This window comes from Pan troglodytes, chromosome 1 (assembly GCF_028858775.2).
Source record: "Pan troglodytes isolate AG18354 chromosome 1, NHGRI_mPanTro3-v2.0_pri, whole genome shotgun sequence".
Lineage (NCBI taxonomy): Eukaryota > Metazoa > Chordata > Mammalia > Primates > Hominidae > Pan > Pan troglodytes.
The window spans coordinates 119,688,954-119,702,276 of NC_072398.2; the positions used below are offsets into that span (position 1 = coordinate 119,688,954).

A 13,323-nucleotide genomic window follows, 5' to 3' on the forward strand; every position below is an offset into this window, starting at 1 on the left:
TGAATTCGGCAGCACCAGACTACAAGTGGTTCAGTGCTCCACCAAAGGAGGTGAGAGAGGAAACTTTCATGATGTATTTGTGAAAGAAAGACAAAGAAAATATATTTTATTGGTTAAAGTGGAAAATCCCTAGTTTGAGGTTAGTTTAGTGGTTTCTGATAGGTTAAGCTTAAGTTTTGTTTTACTGTTTGCACTGAGTTGGGTTTCAGTTTGCTTTATGTAGGAATCCAAGGCACCAGAGCCATCTTCGACTAATGGCCGTCCGATTAATTTTTTTCATCAGTGAAAAAAGGGAAAGGTTTTAGGTGTGCCTTGATTGGAGGCTGTTGGCTTGGGGAAGCTGTAGGCAGGGTAACTAGAAGTGGGGCAGCCTATTTGATTAACTGGGGGCACACATTTGGCTTTCTTGGTTGATCCTAAGTTGAAACTGGAGACAAAAATTAGGAGAGTTTTCAGTTATTAATCAAGTCCTGGGTATTTTTTAATGTCTCTTTTTAAAAATTTTAATTTTTTATGTTTTAAACTTTTATTTTAGGTTCAGGGATACCTGTGCAGGTTTGTCATATAGGTAACTTCATAGGTTTGTTGTATAGATTATTTCATCACCCTGGTTCTAAGCCTAGTACCCAACAATTATTTTTTCTGCTCCTCTACCTTCTCCCACACTCCACCCTCAAGTAAGCCCCTGTGTCTGTTGTTTCCCTCTTTTTCTCCATGTTTTATCATTATTTAGCTCTCACTTATAAGGGAGGACATGCAATATTTGTTTTTTTGTTACTGCATTAGTTTACTAAGGATAATGGCCTCCAGCTCCATCTATGTTCCTGCAAAGGACATGATCTTGTTCTTTTTCATGGTCACATAGTAGTCCATCGTGTATATGTACCACTTTTTAAAAATCCAGTCTGCCATTGATGGGCATTTAGGTTGATTCCATGTCTTTGCTATTGTGAACATACACATGTATGTGTCATTATGGTAGAACAATTTATATTTCTTTGGGTATATACCCAGTAATGGGATTGCTAGGTTGAATGATAGTTCTGTTTTTAGCTCTTTGAGGAATTGCCATACTGCTTTCCACAAATTAGTTATACATGAATTGAACTAATTTTATTTAGTAATTGGTTCAATTAGTATACTAGTTGAACTAATTTGCACTCCCACCAACAGCGTATAAGTGTTCTCTTTTCTCTGCAGCTTCACTGATATCTCTTATTTTTTGACGTTCTCATAATAGCCATTCTGACTGGTGTGAGATGGTATCTCATTTTGATTTTGATTTGCATTTCTCTAATGATCAGTGATATTGAGCTTTTCTTCACATGCTGTTTGGCCACATGTATGTCTTCTTTTGAAAAGTGTTCATGTCCTTTGTCTACTTTTTAATGGGTTGTTTGTTTTTTTCTTGTAAATTTGTTTAAGTTCCTTATAGATGCTGGATATTAGACCTTTGTCAGATGAATAGTTTGCAAATACTTTTCCCATAATATTTTTGCTGTGCAGAGAAGCTCTTCAGTTTAATTGGATCCCATTTGTCAATTTTTGCTTTTGTTGTGGTGGCTTTTGGCCATTTCATCATGAAATCTTTGCCAGTTCCTATGTCCAGAATGGTATTGGCTAGTTTGCCTTCCAGGATTTTTATAGTTTTGAGTTTTACATTTAAATCTTTAATCCATCTGAGTTGATTTTTGTATATGGTATAAGGAAGGGGTCCAGTTTCAATCTTCTGCATATGGCTAGCCAGTTATCCTAGCACCATTTATTGAATAGGGAGTCTTTTCCCCACTGCTTGTTTTGTCAGTTTTGTCAAGGATCAGATGGTTGTAGGTGTGTAGCTTTACTTCTGGGTTCTCCATTCTATTCCATTGGTCTATGTGTCTGTTTTTGTACCAGTACCATGCTGTTTTGGTTACTATAGTCCTGTAGCATAGTTTGAAGTTGAGTAATGTCATATCCTCCAGCTTGGTTCTTTTTGCTTAGGATTGCCTTAGCTATTTGGGCTCTTTTTTGATTCCATATCAATTTCATTGGTAGTTTGATAGGAATCACATTGAATCTGTAAATTGCTTTGGTCAATATGGCCATTTTAATGATATTGATTCTCCCTATCTATGAGCATGGAATGTTCTTCTGTGTTTTGTAATTCTCATTATAGAGATCTTTCACCTCCCTGGTAAGCTGTATTCCTAGGTATTTTATTCTTTTGTGGCAATTGTGAATGGGATTGCATTCCTGATTTGGCTCTCAGCCTGGCTGTTCTTGGTTTATAGGAATGCTAGTGATTTTTACACATTGATTTTGTTTTCTGAAACTTTGCTAAAGTTGTTTATCAGCTGAAGGAGCTTTCGGGCTGAGACTATAGGGTTTTCTTGATATAGCATCATGTCATCCAGAAACATGGATAGTTTGACTTCTCCTATTTAGATGCCCTTTATTTATGTCTCTTGCCTGACTGCTTTGAGTCCTGGCCATTTTGGGTTGATTGTTAAAGGGGCCATTGTTTGGCTTTCTGGCTTAAGATAGCAATCCGACTTCCTATAAGTCTGACTTACAGCAGGCTGGCTTACTATTTATTGATTAGCAGTTGGTTTCCTGAGCAGGTTGCTGCAGGTTGCAGGTCAGGATTCTATTTTCATATATGGTGTGGCCATAGTCCACTTGTATATTCAGTTTCTTTTAACCAAATGCACATTTTCTAGAGAAACTCTGCTCTTAGCTACTATAGCTGAGTATGATGGGAATAAGAACACTTGGGCTGCATCTTGCTCCAACTACTCAGATGACAGATATCTGTAAAGACCCTTTGTAAATTCTAATATGCTCTACAGTTTTACAGTATTATAACTATTGGGAAAGCAGCACAATGTTTGTTTTCCTCCCAGATTTACCATCAAATCATAGAGGCTCTACTAGCTGTGTGAATGTGGGCAAGCGACTTAAGCTTCTGAGCCTCAATTTTCTTCATTTGTAAGATCAGATTAATAATACCTGTGTCGAAGTTGTTTTTGTTTTTTGATTTTTACTTTTTCTTATGGAAAACTTCATACATACAAAAGTAGAGTGACTATGTCTTAGTCTGTGTTGCTATAAGAGAATACCTGAGGGCAGGTAATTTACGAAGAAAAGAGGTTTATTTGGCTCACAATTCTGCAGGCTGTATAAGAAGCATGGTGCTGGGACCTGTTTGGCTTCTGGTGTGGGCCTCATGCTGCTTCCACCCATGGTGGAAGGCAAAGAGGAGCCAGTGGGCAGAGATCACATGATGAAAGCAAGGGAAGCAGGGTGGGGGGAGGTGCCAGAGTCTCTGAAACAATCAGCTCTCATGGGAACTAATAGATTGAGAACTCACTCATTACCATGATGACAATGATGGCACCAAGACATTCATGAGGGATCCGCCCCCATGACCTAAACACTTCCCACGAGACCCCACCTCCAACATAGGGGATCAAATTTCAGCATGAGGTTTGGAGGGTCAAATATGCAAACTATAGCAGACTAGAAGAACGACCCCTTATTTATCTATTATCCTGTTTGGTAGTTATCAAATTATGGCCAATCTTATTTCATTTGTGCCTGTATCCACTTACCCTGCCTGACTATCTTGAAATTTTAGATATTAAGTTATTTCATCTACAAACTTTTCATTTTCTATTTCTAAAAGATGTTTTAAAAATTATTTGGCTTATTCTTATTGCCTATTTACCTTCCTATTTATACATCTAAATAGAATGAAAGTTAATTCTATGGAATTAATACACCAAGTAATATTCAGAATACTAGTAGACACATCATTCATTCTCTGTAACTCTGGCACTTTCATTTACTTTAGAGATACTTTTTTTTTTTCTTGAGACAGCATCTCACTCTGTTGCCCTGGCTAAAGTACAGTGGCGTGATCTCAGCTCACTGCAACCTCCGCCTCCCGGGTTCAAGCGATTCTCCTGCCTCAGCCTCCTGAGTAGCTGGGACTACAGGCACGCACCACCATGCCTGGCTAATTTTTGTATTTATAGTAGAGATGGGGTTTCACCATATTGGCCAGGCTGGTCTCGAACTCCTGACCTCGTCATCTGCCCACCTCAGCCTCCCAAAGTGCTGGGATTACAGGCGTGAGCCACCGCGCCCGGCTACAGACACTTTTTCATGTCTTGGGCATTTTGCTGATATCTGTGCACAATCCATTTCTCTTTTTGCTGCTTTCTTTGGTTTCATGTTGCCATCTCTGAGCAATGCTGAGTGTGTTTGTTTTGCATGAAGCATTGTCAGAGATAAGGACTGCCTCTTAAAAATATAACAACAATATTTGCATTAATTATTCATTGCTGTGCAACAAATTACACCCGAAACTTAGAGGCTTGAAATAGCAATCCTTTATCATCTCTTATGGTTTCTATGGGTCAGGAATTCAGGGGACATTTTGGTTGGGTGGTTAATGCATGGTGTCTCATGAGGGTGCTAGGTCTGCAGTTCTCTGAAGGCTTGACAGTGGCTGGAGGATCCACTTCTGAGATGACTGTCACATGTCTGGTGAATTGGTTTTTCCATATGGGCCCCTCTGTAGCCTACTCAAGAGCTTGGTGGCTGACTTTCCCAAGAGGGAGCAGCATGAGAGACTAGGGTGAAAGTTGCACGCCTTTTATGACCTAGCCTCTGAAATCACATGCCATCACTTCTGCCACATTTTATTGATCACACAGGCCAGTCCTGATTCAGTGTGGGAGGGGACTACATAAGGGCATGAATTCCAGGAGCCATCGTGAAGGTTGGCTATGGCAATGCCATTATCACATCTCAAAAAATAAATTGAAGAATTATATCCTAATAGTATCACTGTCCATATATTCTAAATTGTTTGCTTCAATCAGGATCCAAATAAGTTCCACATATTATAATTTGTCGTATGTCTCTTAAGTCCCTTTTGATTCATAGATTCTCCTTTCCTTGCTTCCTTTTTTATTCATGTAATTTGTCTGTGAAACTCATAGAGGTTTTTGATGAGGAGCAACTGAGGTGATGTAGATAAAAACCTACCATCATGAAGGCTTGCTGCTTGCCCACATGCTGACTTCACATGAATTAGAGACAGGCTCCCCTTCCTCCAGAGAGGACATTATTGCATAACCTGGACAATCTATGTATGACCCTTGATGGGATATGCTGGCTCTGGGATGTGATAAGTAGCACCCAGCTTAACTTCACCTGAGAGGTGATTCAATAATTCAAACTTTTAAAGCCAGTGGTCAGAGCACATGAGTCCCATTAGAATCAGGAAAAGCTGCTGCTGCATAGATGAATCTCCTTGCTTTGTCCCAGCTCTTCTCAGGAAAGCTTTCAGGAAGTCTGAAGACCGCAGCCCAAACTGCGGCCACCCACACTTCCACCTGCTCACGTGTTCCGGGTCCCAGGCACGCAGGCTACTGACAGCTGGCATGCGCCACCCATGGCCGTACTCCCCAGATGAGCCTGCAGTGTCCACTTGGGAGCTGGGTTAGTTAGAAATCTGATTACTAGGATTTCTCTCAACTGTATAAGAAATTGGGCCTCCAAGATTGGTAGACAGACAAAAGGAGTGGCCTCTGATGATGCCAGGACCATTGGCAGCAGGACAGGTCACAGTAGAGCACATACAAATGGGTACCAGTGATGGCTGTGTGCATGTGCTTTTCTGAGTGTGGGCCAGAGCCCATTTATGCAGGAGGGAGATCTCTACTGCCCAGAATTTTCTTAGTTGCCCCGTCAGTAAGTTTATGTCTATGAAGAGCATGTGGTGTGGTGCATTGTGCAGTGTATCTATACATGGCAGCACTGCTTGGACTAACTGGTTGTTTTCCCTTTTCACTGGTCTCTTCAAACCAGGATAAAGCCATATTAAGCTCAAGCATATCTGTTTCCCTCAAACAGATTCAGAATTCCTGGGCTCCCTGGGTGCATTCTATCATTCCAGTTGAAAGTTTGCTTCCTTCCAGTCATGTGGCTCTTCATTCTACTCTCCTTGGCTCTCATTTCAGGTAGGATGGGGGACGGAACAGCTCCAGCCCTTTAAGCTGTGGCCTTTCCAGAGACTTTGCACTGAAGTCCTCACCTACTTGGAGTCCCTGCTTATTAACTCGAACCATCTAAGGAGTGGGATGGGAAAATAAAAGGCGATGAAAATAGGTCTTGTCCATATTAGTTCTTGTTCTTAGCTCAGATAAGAGAGTTTGTGAGGAAATTGAAAAGCTTGACTAAAATGATGACTCTGCACTCACTTTGGCAGCACATATACTGAAATTAGAATGATACAGAGTAGATTAGCATGGCCCTTGTGCAAGGATGACACGCAAATTAATTATGCATTCCATATTTTTCCCCAGCATCTCCACTGGAATAAAATAAAATGAGAGCTCTGTATTTTCTTTTAGTTTACCCAGGTTCCCCCTTCCCCCTTCTCCCCTCAAAAATATATGTGCACATATATGAGGACACGACTTTCCCCTTTCCACTTGTGCTTGACCCCAAAGATGAGACTTGGAACACTGGCCTTTTCCCAGCTCTGTCTGACCTTCAGTTGTGTGGCATTTAGAGTTGCTGAACCTTTCTCTGGGTCAGCATTCATACTTATAAACTGAAGATCATGCTATCTTCCTTGTGGGGTTGTTATGAAAACAAAATGTTATAAAGAAACTGAGCCTGCATTTTAGTGGTCTTTGCTATACTTCTGGAAGGCTGAGAGAATAATGGGCTCTGCTGTCTCATCTCCTCTTCTTGGTCAGACACTTTCCCTACCATGGTCAAGCTGGACATGGTGTGCGTGACTTCCTCATTGTGCAATATCCTGAGATGATAGAGGTGCCTATGCTGGTCTTGTACGGAGGGAACATGAAGTTCTTCTCCCCTAAAGACAGAACATGACTTCCTCTGTTTTCAGCCCTGTGCAGCCAGCAGAAGCCTCCAAACATCACTTTCTTTCTGAGGGTGCTAAGGTAGGGTGGGAGCTAGGGACAGAGGGCCTCCTAACGGTAAGCCTCAGGCTCTTCAAGGCCCTCCGTCAAGCAATGGTAGGAGGCCTCCATATTTCACCCACCCTTAGGCCAGGGAAAAAGACTTCTCCAGAGTTGCTTTATTAGTTTGCTAGGGCTGTGATAACAACAACGGCAACAAAACCACAGTCTGGGCGGCTGAAACAATGGAAATTTATTTCCTTATGTTATGAAGGTGGTAAGTTCAAGATCGAGGCATTTGGCAAGTTTGGTTTCATTCTGAGGCCATCTCTCGGTTTGCAGATGATTGCCTTCTGGCTGTGTCCTCATGGGCCATTCCTCTGTTTGTATTGTCAGTGTCTTAATCTCTCCTTTTTATAAGGACATCAGCTGAATTGAATTAAGGACTACCCCAATGACCCTATGTTAACTTAATTATCTCTTTAAAGGCCTTATATCCAAATACAGTCACATTCTGGGGTCACTGGAGGTTAGGACTGAAACATATGAGTTTTGAAGGGGACATAGTTCAGCCCATAATAGTTGCCAATCAAAAAGAGGCAAAAATCAGCCTCCGATTCTTTAATTAATTATCCTTCAGGAGGGCAGGAGCTGCAATGTTTTGAGAGAACAATGGTGTGTGTGTGTGTGCACGTGTGTGTGTGTGTGTGTGTGTGTTTTCACAGATGCCATGGTCATGGATGAAAAGGTCAAGAAAAGCTTTGTGCTGGACACGGCTTCTGCCATCTGCAACTACAATGCCCACTACAAGAATCACCCCAAATACTGGTGCCGAGGCTATTTCCGTGACTACTGCAACATCATCGCCTTCTCCCCTAACAGCACCAATCATGTGGCCCTGAGGGACACAGGGAACCAGCTCATTGTCACTATGTCCTGCCTGACCAAAGAGGACACGGGCTGGTACTGGTGTGGCATCCAGCGGGACTTTGCCAGGGATGACATGGATTTTACAGAGCTGATTGTAACTGATGACAAAGGAACCCTGGCCAATGACTTTTGGTCTGGGAAAGGTAAGGAGCCTGCCTGGGGTCTGGCTGGATGTAACCCACAGCCATGGGTGTTTGCTGCTAAGAGAGCACTCTCTGAAGCCAGTGAGCCCCAACTCAGACTCCCACTGGGTACTTTGGGCCTGCCTGGCCTCTCTCTTCCTCCAGCAAACATAGGGTGGTCATTAACAGTGCTGGGGAATAGCTGGAAGTTGGGGACAAGGAGGGTGTCTGCACCCTGGGGCACTTTTAGAACTTCTCTTCCCTTACAGAAATCTGGTTTAAGGACCTTAGAAGAGGCTGACAGGGTCTAATAGATGTGAGATCTTTATGTTGAAAGGCTTTGAAGTTGTTATTAAATGTCTGTGTGAGAATCGCTTGAACCAGGCGGCAGAGGTTGCAGTGAGCCGAGATTGCACCACTGCACTCCTGCCTGGGCGATAGAGTGAGACTCAGTCTCAAAAAAAAAAAAAGTTTGTGTGCCTTGTGGGTCTAGAATCTTGAAGATTAGATTCTTGAGAGGTGTCTGAGGCTGCAAAAAATGACCCACATGCCTGGTAACTGTCAACTTAAATAATTTAATAATATACGGAGGTAGCCAGGTGCGGTGGCTCACTCCTGTAATCCCAGCACTTTGGGAGGCTGAGGTGGGTGGATTGCTAGAGCCCAGGAGTTTAAGACCAGCCTGGGCAACATGGAGAAAGCCCGTCCCTACAAAAAATACAAAAATTAGCTGGATGTGGTGGTGCCTGCCTGTAGTCCCAGCTACTTGGGAGGCTGAGATGGGAGGATCATCTGAGTCCAGGGAGGTTGAGGCTGCAGTGAGCCGTGATTGCACCACTGCACTTCAGCCTGGATGACAGAATGAGACCCTGTCTCAAAAAATAATAATAATAATTTACAGATATAAATTTCATGGTCCAACTAGTAAGCACCCTATTTTGCTTTTAAGGAATGTGCAGTTTATATTTGGAGACCACTGGGAAGGTGTGGGTGGAACTGGAACCCATAGCAGAAAAGTCTGAGTTAACAAATTACGACTCTTGGCTGGAGCTAAGACATAGGATTTCCAGATGTTCACTCAGGTTCCTTCTGTTGAATGATGAAAATCTCCTTTTGCACCAGAAAACCTCTGTCTCTCAGACAGAGGACTTATGGAAGGCACTAGCCTTTCTTTTTTTTTCTCTCTCTTTCCCCTGTGCCTTCTTCTTGTTTCCATTTCTAGAAAGGATGTCCTTTTCTATCACAGTCCAGAGCACAATGCTGGTAGGAAAACAAACCAGAAGGGCTTAAGGGGTGCCCTTGGAAACCTGTCCCCATGCTAGAAAGAGAGTTTTGCTAACACTTGACCAGCTAGTGATTGATTCAGCAAGCATCCTACGGAATGTAACATCGTTCACACCCACAGTGTTTCTACTTTGTGTTGTTCTGCTTTTACTTAACTGTGCAACTTGACCTGAATCTTAGGCTCAGACAAGAGAACGTTCCCACCTGAACGTACTCCTTAGTTTAAATGAAACACAGACCTCTCCCACGTCTTATCAGAGGGGGTATTGTAGGTGGTCGTGGTGCCACTGCTCCCATTGGGTTTTGGTGGCTGTCATAAGAAAAACATGGCAATTACATCACCAGATGAGCAGTTCTTTAAGGATAGGATTGGCCCTCTTGTGCCTCTGGCATCCCCTCCTATGGGGAGGAGACCTCAGTTTAGGACTGTAACCATGGGCCACTTCTAGTCTATGTGGGGCCTTTGTTCAAATCTGGAAAAGGGGCCCCTTCCTTCAGGTGCATGGAGTCCAGTGGTAGGGTGCATGGCCTGGCAAGCAGAGTGTGGGCTAAATGTCGGCCCCTGCTTGTCCCCTCAGCCTTGTTCCCTGTGCAGGGCACATTTATACAACTGCGCGTGGTACCTCTGCTTTACTCTGGAGTCAACCAGGGGACTCACTCTCTGGAGACAGAATGACAGGCAGAGCTGCAGCTGGGAGGCAGAGGCAGGACCTGGCTATGGGCCTCACCTGACTTAACAAATCCTTTCTGATTCAGACCTATCAGGCAACAAAACCAGAAGCTGCAAGGCTCCCAAAGTTGTCCGCAAGGCTGACCGCTCCAGGTGAGTCATAGTCTCGGTGGATGAATGGGCTTGGGGCGGTGGGGTGGAGGTAGGGGCTGGGGTGGCAGCAGTATGATATGACAGTTGATTTGCACCGACAACTTTTCTACTGCACATTATTTCTCCACCTTAACTATGTATCCTTAATCTGAGTATTTGGTTTCCTCAAAAAAAAAAAAAAAATACAGTTTAGGACTCTTGGTTGCAAGCAGCAAAAAAGCCCTCTAGCTATTTTAATTAAAAGGGGACATTTATCATAAGGAGAGAGAGGTGTTTCAAATGCAGGAGCAGGGATGTGGCCACCCTTGGAAATTGTCAGGAACATCATCACGAATTTACCTCAGTCTCTAATCTGCTTCGAATCTGTGTGTTTCCTTCCTTCTGTCTCTGTATTGCCCTTGTATATTTCTCTTTTTTCCCCTAATAGTCATCCATTTATGGTTCCTAAGTTTATTTCTCCCCCATTCAAGAGACTGGCCAGTCTGAGACTGGATTCTCCTATTCCCAATCCACAGTTAATTTCTGAGGAAGGGGTTCATTGGCCCAGCTTAGTCAGATGCTCAGCAGGTCCCATCGAGGGTGGTCCAAAGGACAGGGTCACTCTAAAGGAATACGGTTCCCAGAAGCTACTGTAACTGGGTTGGGGGGTGGGCAGGGGTGCAAATCCCAGAAAAAGGGATCCAGAGCTGAGAATCAATAGGCAGTTTCTTCCAAGCAACATGAAATCTGCTGTGGTTCCTTCTAGGACGTCCATTCTCATCATTTGCATACTGATCACGGGTTTGGGAATCATCTCTGTAATCAGTCATTTGACCAAAAGGAGGAGAAGTCAAAGGAATAGAAGGGGTAAGTAGCTATTGTTGAGGGAGGGGGTGGGCAAGAATTAGAGAAAATGAAAGAGGTCAAGGAGCAGCTTTCAAATGAGTGAATGAGAGCCTCTTCATATTGCCTGGTCACCTGGAGACCAATGCAGCCAGCCATGGGCTGGGGTAGATATCTGCTTGATGGTGACAAGGCATCACGAGAAGCGACAGAGGGAGCACTGGAGCTTTCTTAAGTGGATACATGTGTAGGTCAGGAAGGAAGGAGGTCCTGAGACAACCACACCAGGTTCCCATCTGCAGAGCCACCTACCTCCCCAGCACACAAACTTTGGGCTCCTGTCGAAGGAATGAGCTTCTGGGACCCCTGGGTAAGCAGGTATAGAAGAGTCTCCTTTTTCATATACACAGGATGTTGCCCTGTTGCCCAGGCTTGAGTGCCGAAGTGTGATCATAGCTCACTGCAGCCTCATGCTCCTGGCCTCAAGCCATCCTCTCACCTCAGCCTCTCAAGTAGCTGGGCCCACAGGCACCTGCCACCATGCCTGGCCAATTTAAATTTTTTTTTTTTTTTAAGACATTGTCAAGCTCTGTTGCCCAGGCTGGAGTGCAGTTGCTCGATCTCAGCTCACTGCAACCTCCACCTCCCAGGTTCAAGCGATTCTCCTGCCTCAAGCCTGATCTTTAGGTCTCCCCATCCCTAAATAGAGAAGGGACTGTGTGCCCACCTTTCCCTTTAGGGCAGCATCAGAGACATGACTGGTCAGTAAGACAAGGCTGGTCTTACTGTTCAGAGAATCCTCCAGCATGTGGCAAATATGCCAACCTCTGAAGTGTACACAGAGCAGAAAGAACATTGCACAGTTGCCACTGTTTGGCTAATAGTAGTTTTGCATTTTTCTTTTTATGCTCAGAAATCACAGGAACACCTTAGGCAATGAAGAGTCTGTAGGCATAATTAAAAACAGACTGCAACCTCCCTTGGGTATGGAAATGTAGAAGAACAATATTTCAGAAAAAGACAGAAAAACACTCCTAGTAACCCTTGCTAGTGATACACCAGGATCCATAGCCAGAAGAATCTGAAATGCAAAGCAAAGGCTTCAAGGCCTCATACTTTCCCTGGGATATTTTGTTCCTGTGGTCAGAATAGGAGCCCTAAAAAAAGCAAAGTAGTGGCTCCCACAGCATTCTTGACCTTTTGTCCTCTAGCAGCCTTGGGAACTGTGAAGGTGGGGCATGTGGACAAGACAATGCCTTTCTCAGGTCTGCCCAAGACCAGCCCTTCTGGACACAATTGTAGTCTAGGTTTTTGCTAAAACCATTGTCACTTTTTTAAGGTGTGACCTTGGGCAACTTTTTACTTTTCTGGGCCTGTTTCCTTTTCTATAAATTGAGGGTCTCATTCTCATACTCCCCAATATTTTTATTCATTAGTTCAACAAAAAAGGACCATGCTAGCTAGATGCTGGGGATACAAAGATGGGCAAAAGAAATGCCATCTGTGTCCATGGAACTTGTAGAGGGGGAGGAAGACAAACTATCACACATCACACATCAACACCCAAATGTAACATTGCCACCAGGAGTCAGTGCTCTTAAGGAAAGGCACATGATACTATGAAAGATGAGGCAGTAGAACTCAACGCTACTTCTTTTTAGCAAGAAGTTGTACAGCCTGTTGTAGCCATGGCCTGCTTCCTCAAACTCAGGCAGATGAAATGTGGCAGCCTGAACCAAGGCTCCTAGCTTTGACATTCTTGGGCTCTGAAGAAGTTCAGCTGTGTTCACAGAGGTGAATGCAAGCCCTGTGTACCAAGCCTTCTTATTGACTTTCCTACTGATGGGCTTTGCAGTAATGATATCTGATCTCAGCCCTGAAAATAAACTTGTGTTTAGACCCCATGAAAGCCCCATGACAGAGTTTGGAACTTTTGCTGCAGAAACACTCTTCAGGGGTAGGCAATAGATCTCAACTCCATTTTCCCTTTCTATTCCCCAACAAAGTAGGCAACACTTTGAAGCCCTTCTCGCGTGTCCTGACTCCAAAGGAAATGGCTCCTACTGAACAGATGTGACTGAAGATTTTTTTAATTTAGTTCATAAAGTGATGCTACAACAGAATAATCACCATGACAACTGGCCCACACCTCAGAGACTGATTCTGATCTCCCAGGAATTCTGAAGGACCCTCTATCCTTGACAACAATCATTTGCAGCCAGGTAGCAATGGCGGTAGTCAGAGGAGCTATGATAGACCACACCCAAGCAAGGCTGCCCTCAAATAACATCTCAAGATCTTAGTTCTTATGCATTCCATCAGTCAGAAGTGAAGAAGAGGTGGAGAATCTGGATTGGGGACCAGGAAATCACTTGTATTTTGTTAGCCAATAAATTCCTAGCCAGTGTTGAATGAA

The 13,323-nt window shown here is 43.7% G+C and overlaps 1 protein-coding gene and 1 non-coding gene across 3 annotated transcripts in view; both read left to right on the top strand.

Annotated features, from left to right (window-relative positions):
* Window positions 1–13,323, top strand: part of TMIGD3 (transmembrane and immunoglobulin domain containing 3) — an 81,810-nt gene extending 68,487 nt beyond the window's left edge. Inside the window, exons 2-6 of one of the 2 annotated variants that reach the window (NM_001302774.3) lie at window positions 5,908–6,014; window positions 7,652–7,999; window positions 10,019–10,085; window positions 10,831–10,931; window positions 12,914–13,323. In NM_001302774.3, the coding sequence (NP_001289703.3) occupies window positions 5,908–6,014; window positions 7,652–7,999; window positions 10,019–10,085; window positions 10,831–10,931; window positions 12,914–12,984 (694 nt within the window). In that variant the 3' untranslated portion in view covers window positions 12,985–13,323. The remainder of the gene's footprint in view (window positions 1–5,907; window positions 6,015–7,651; window positions 8,000–10,018; window positions 10,086–10,830; window positions 10,932–12,913) is intronic. The other variant, XM_016948919.3, reaches the window with a different exon arrangement.
* On the top strand, window positions 6,247–6,353 carry LOC112206994 (U6 spliceosomal RNA). Its single transcript, XR_002941473.1, has one exon. It is a non-coding gene; the product is annotated as a U6 spliceosomal RNA (small nuclear RNA).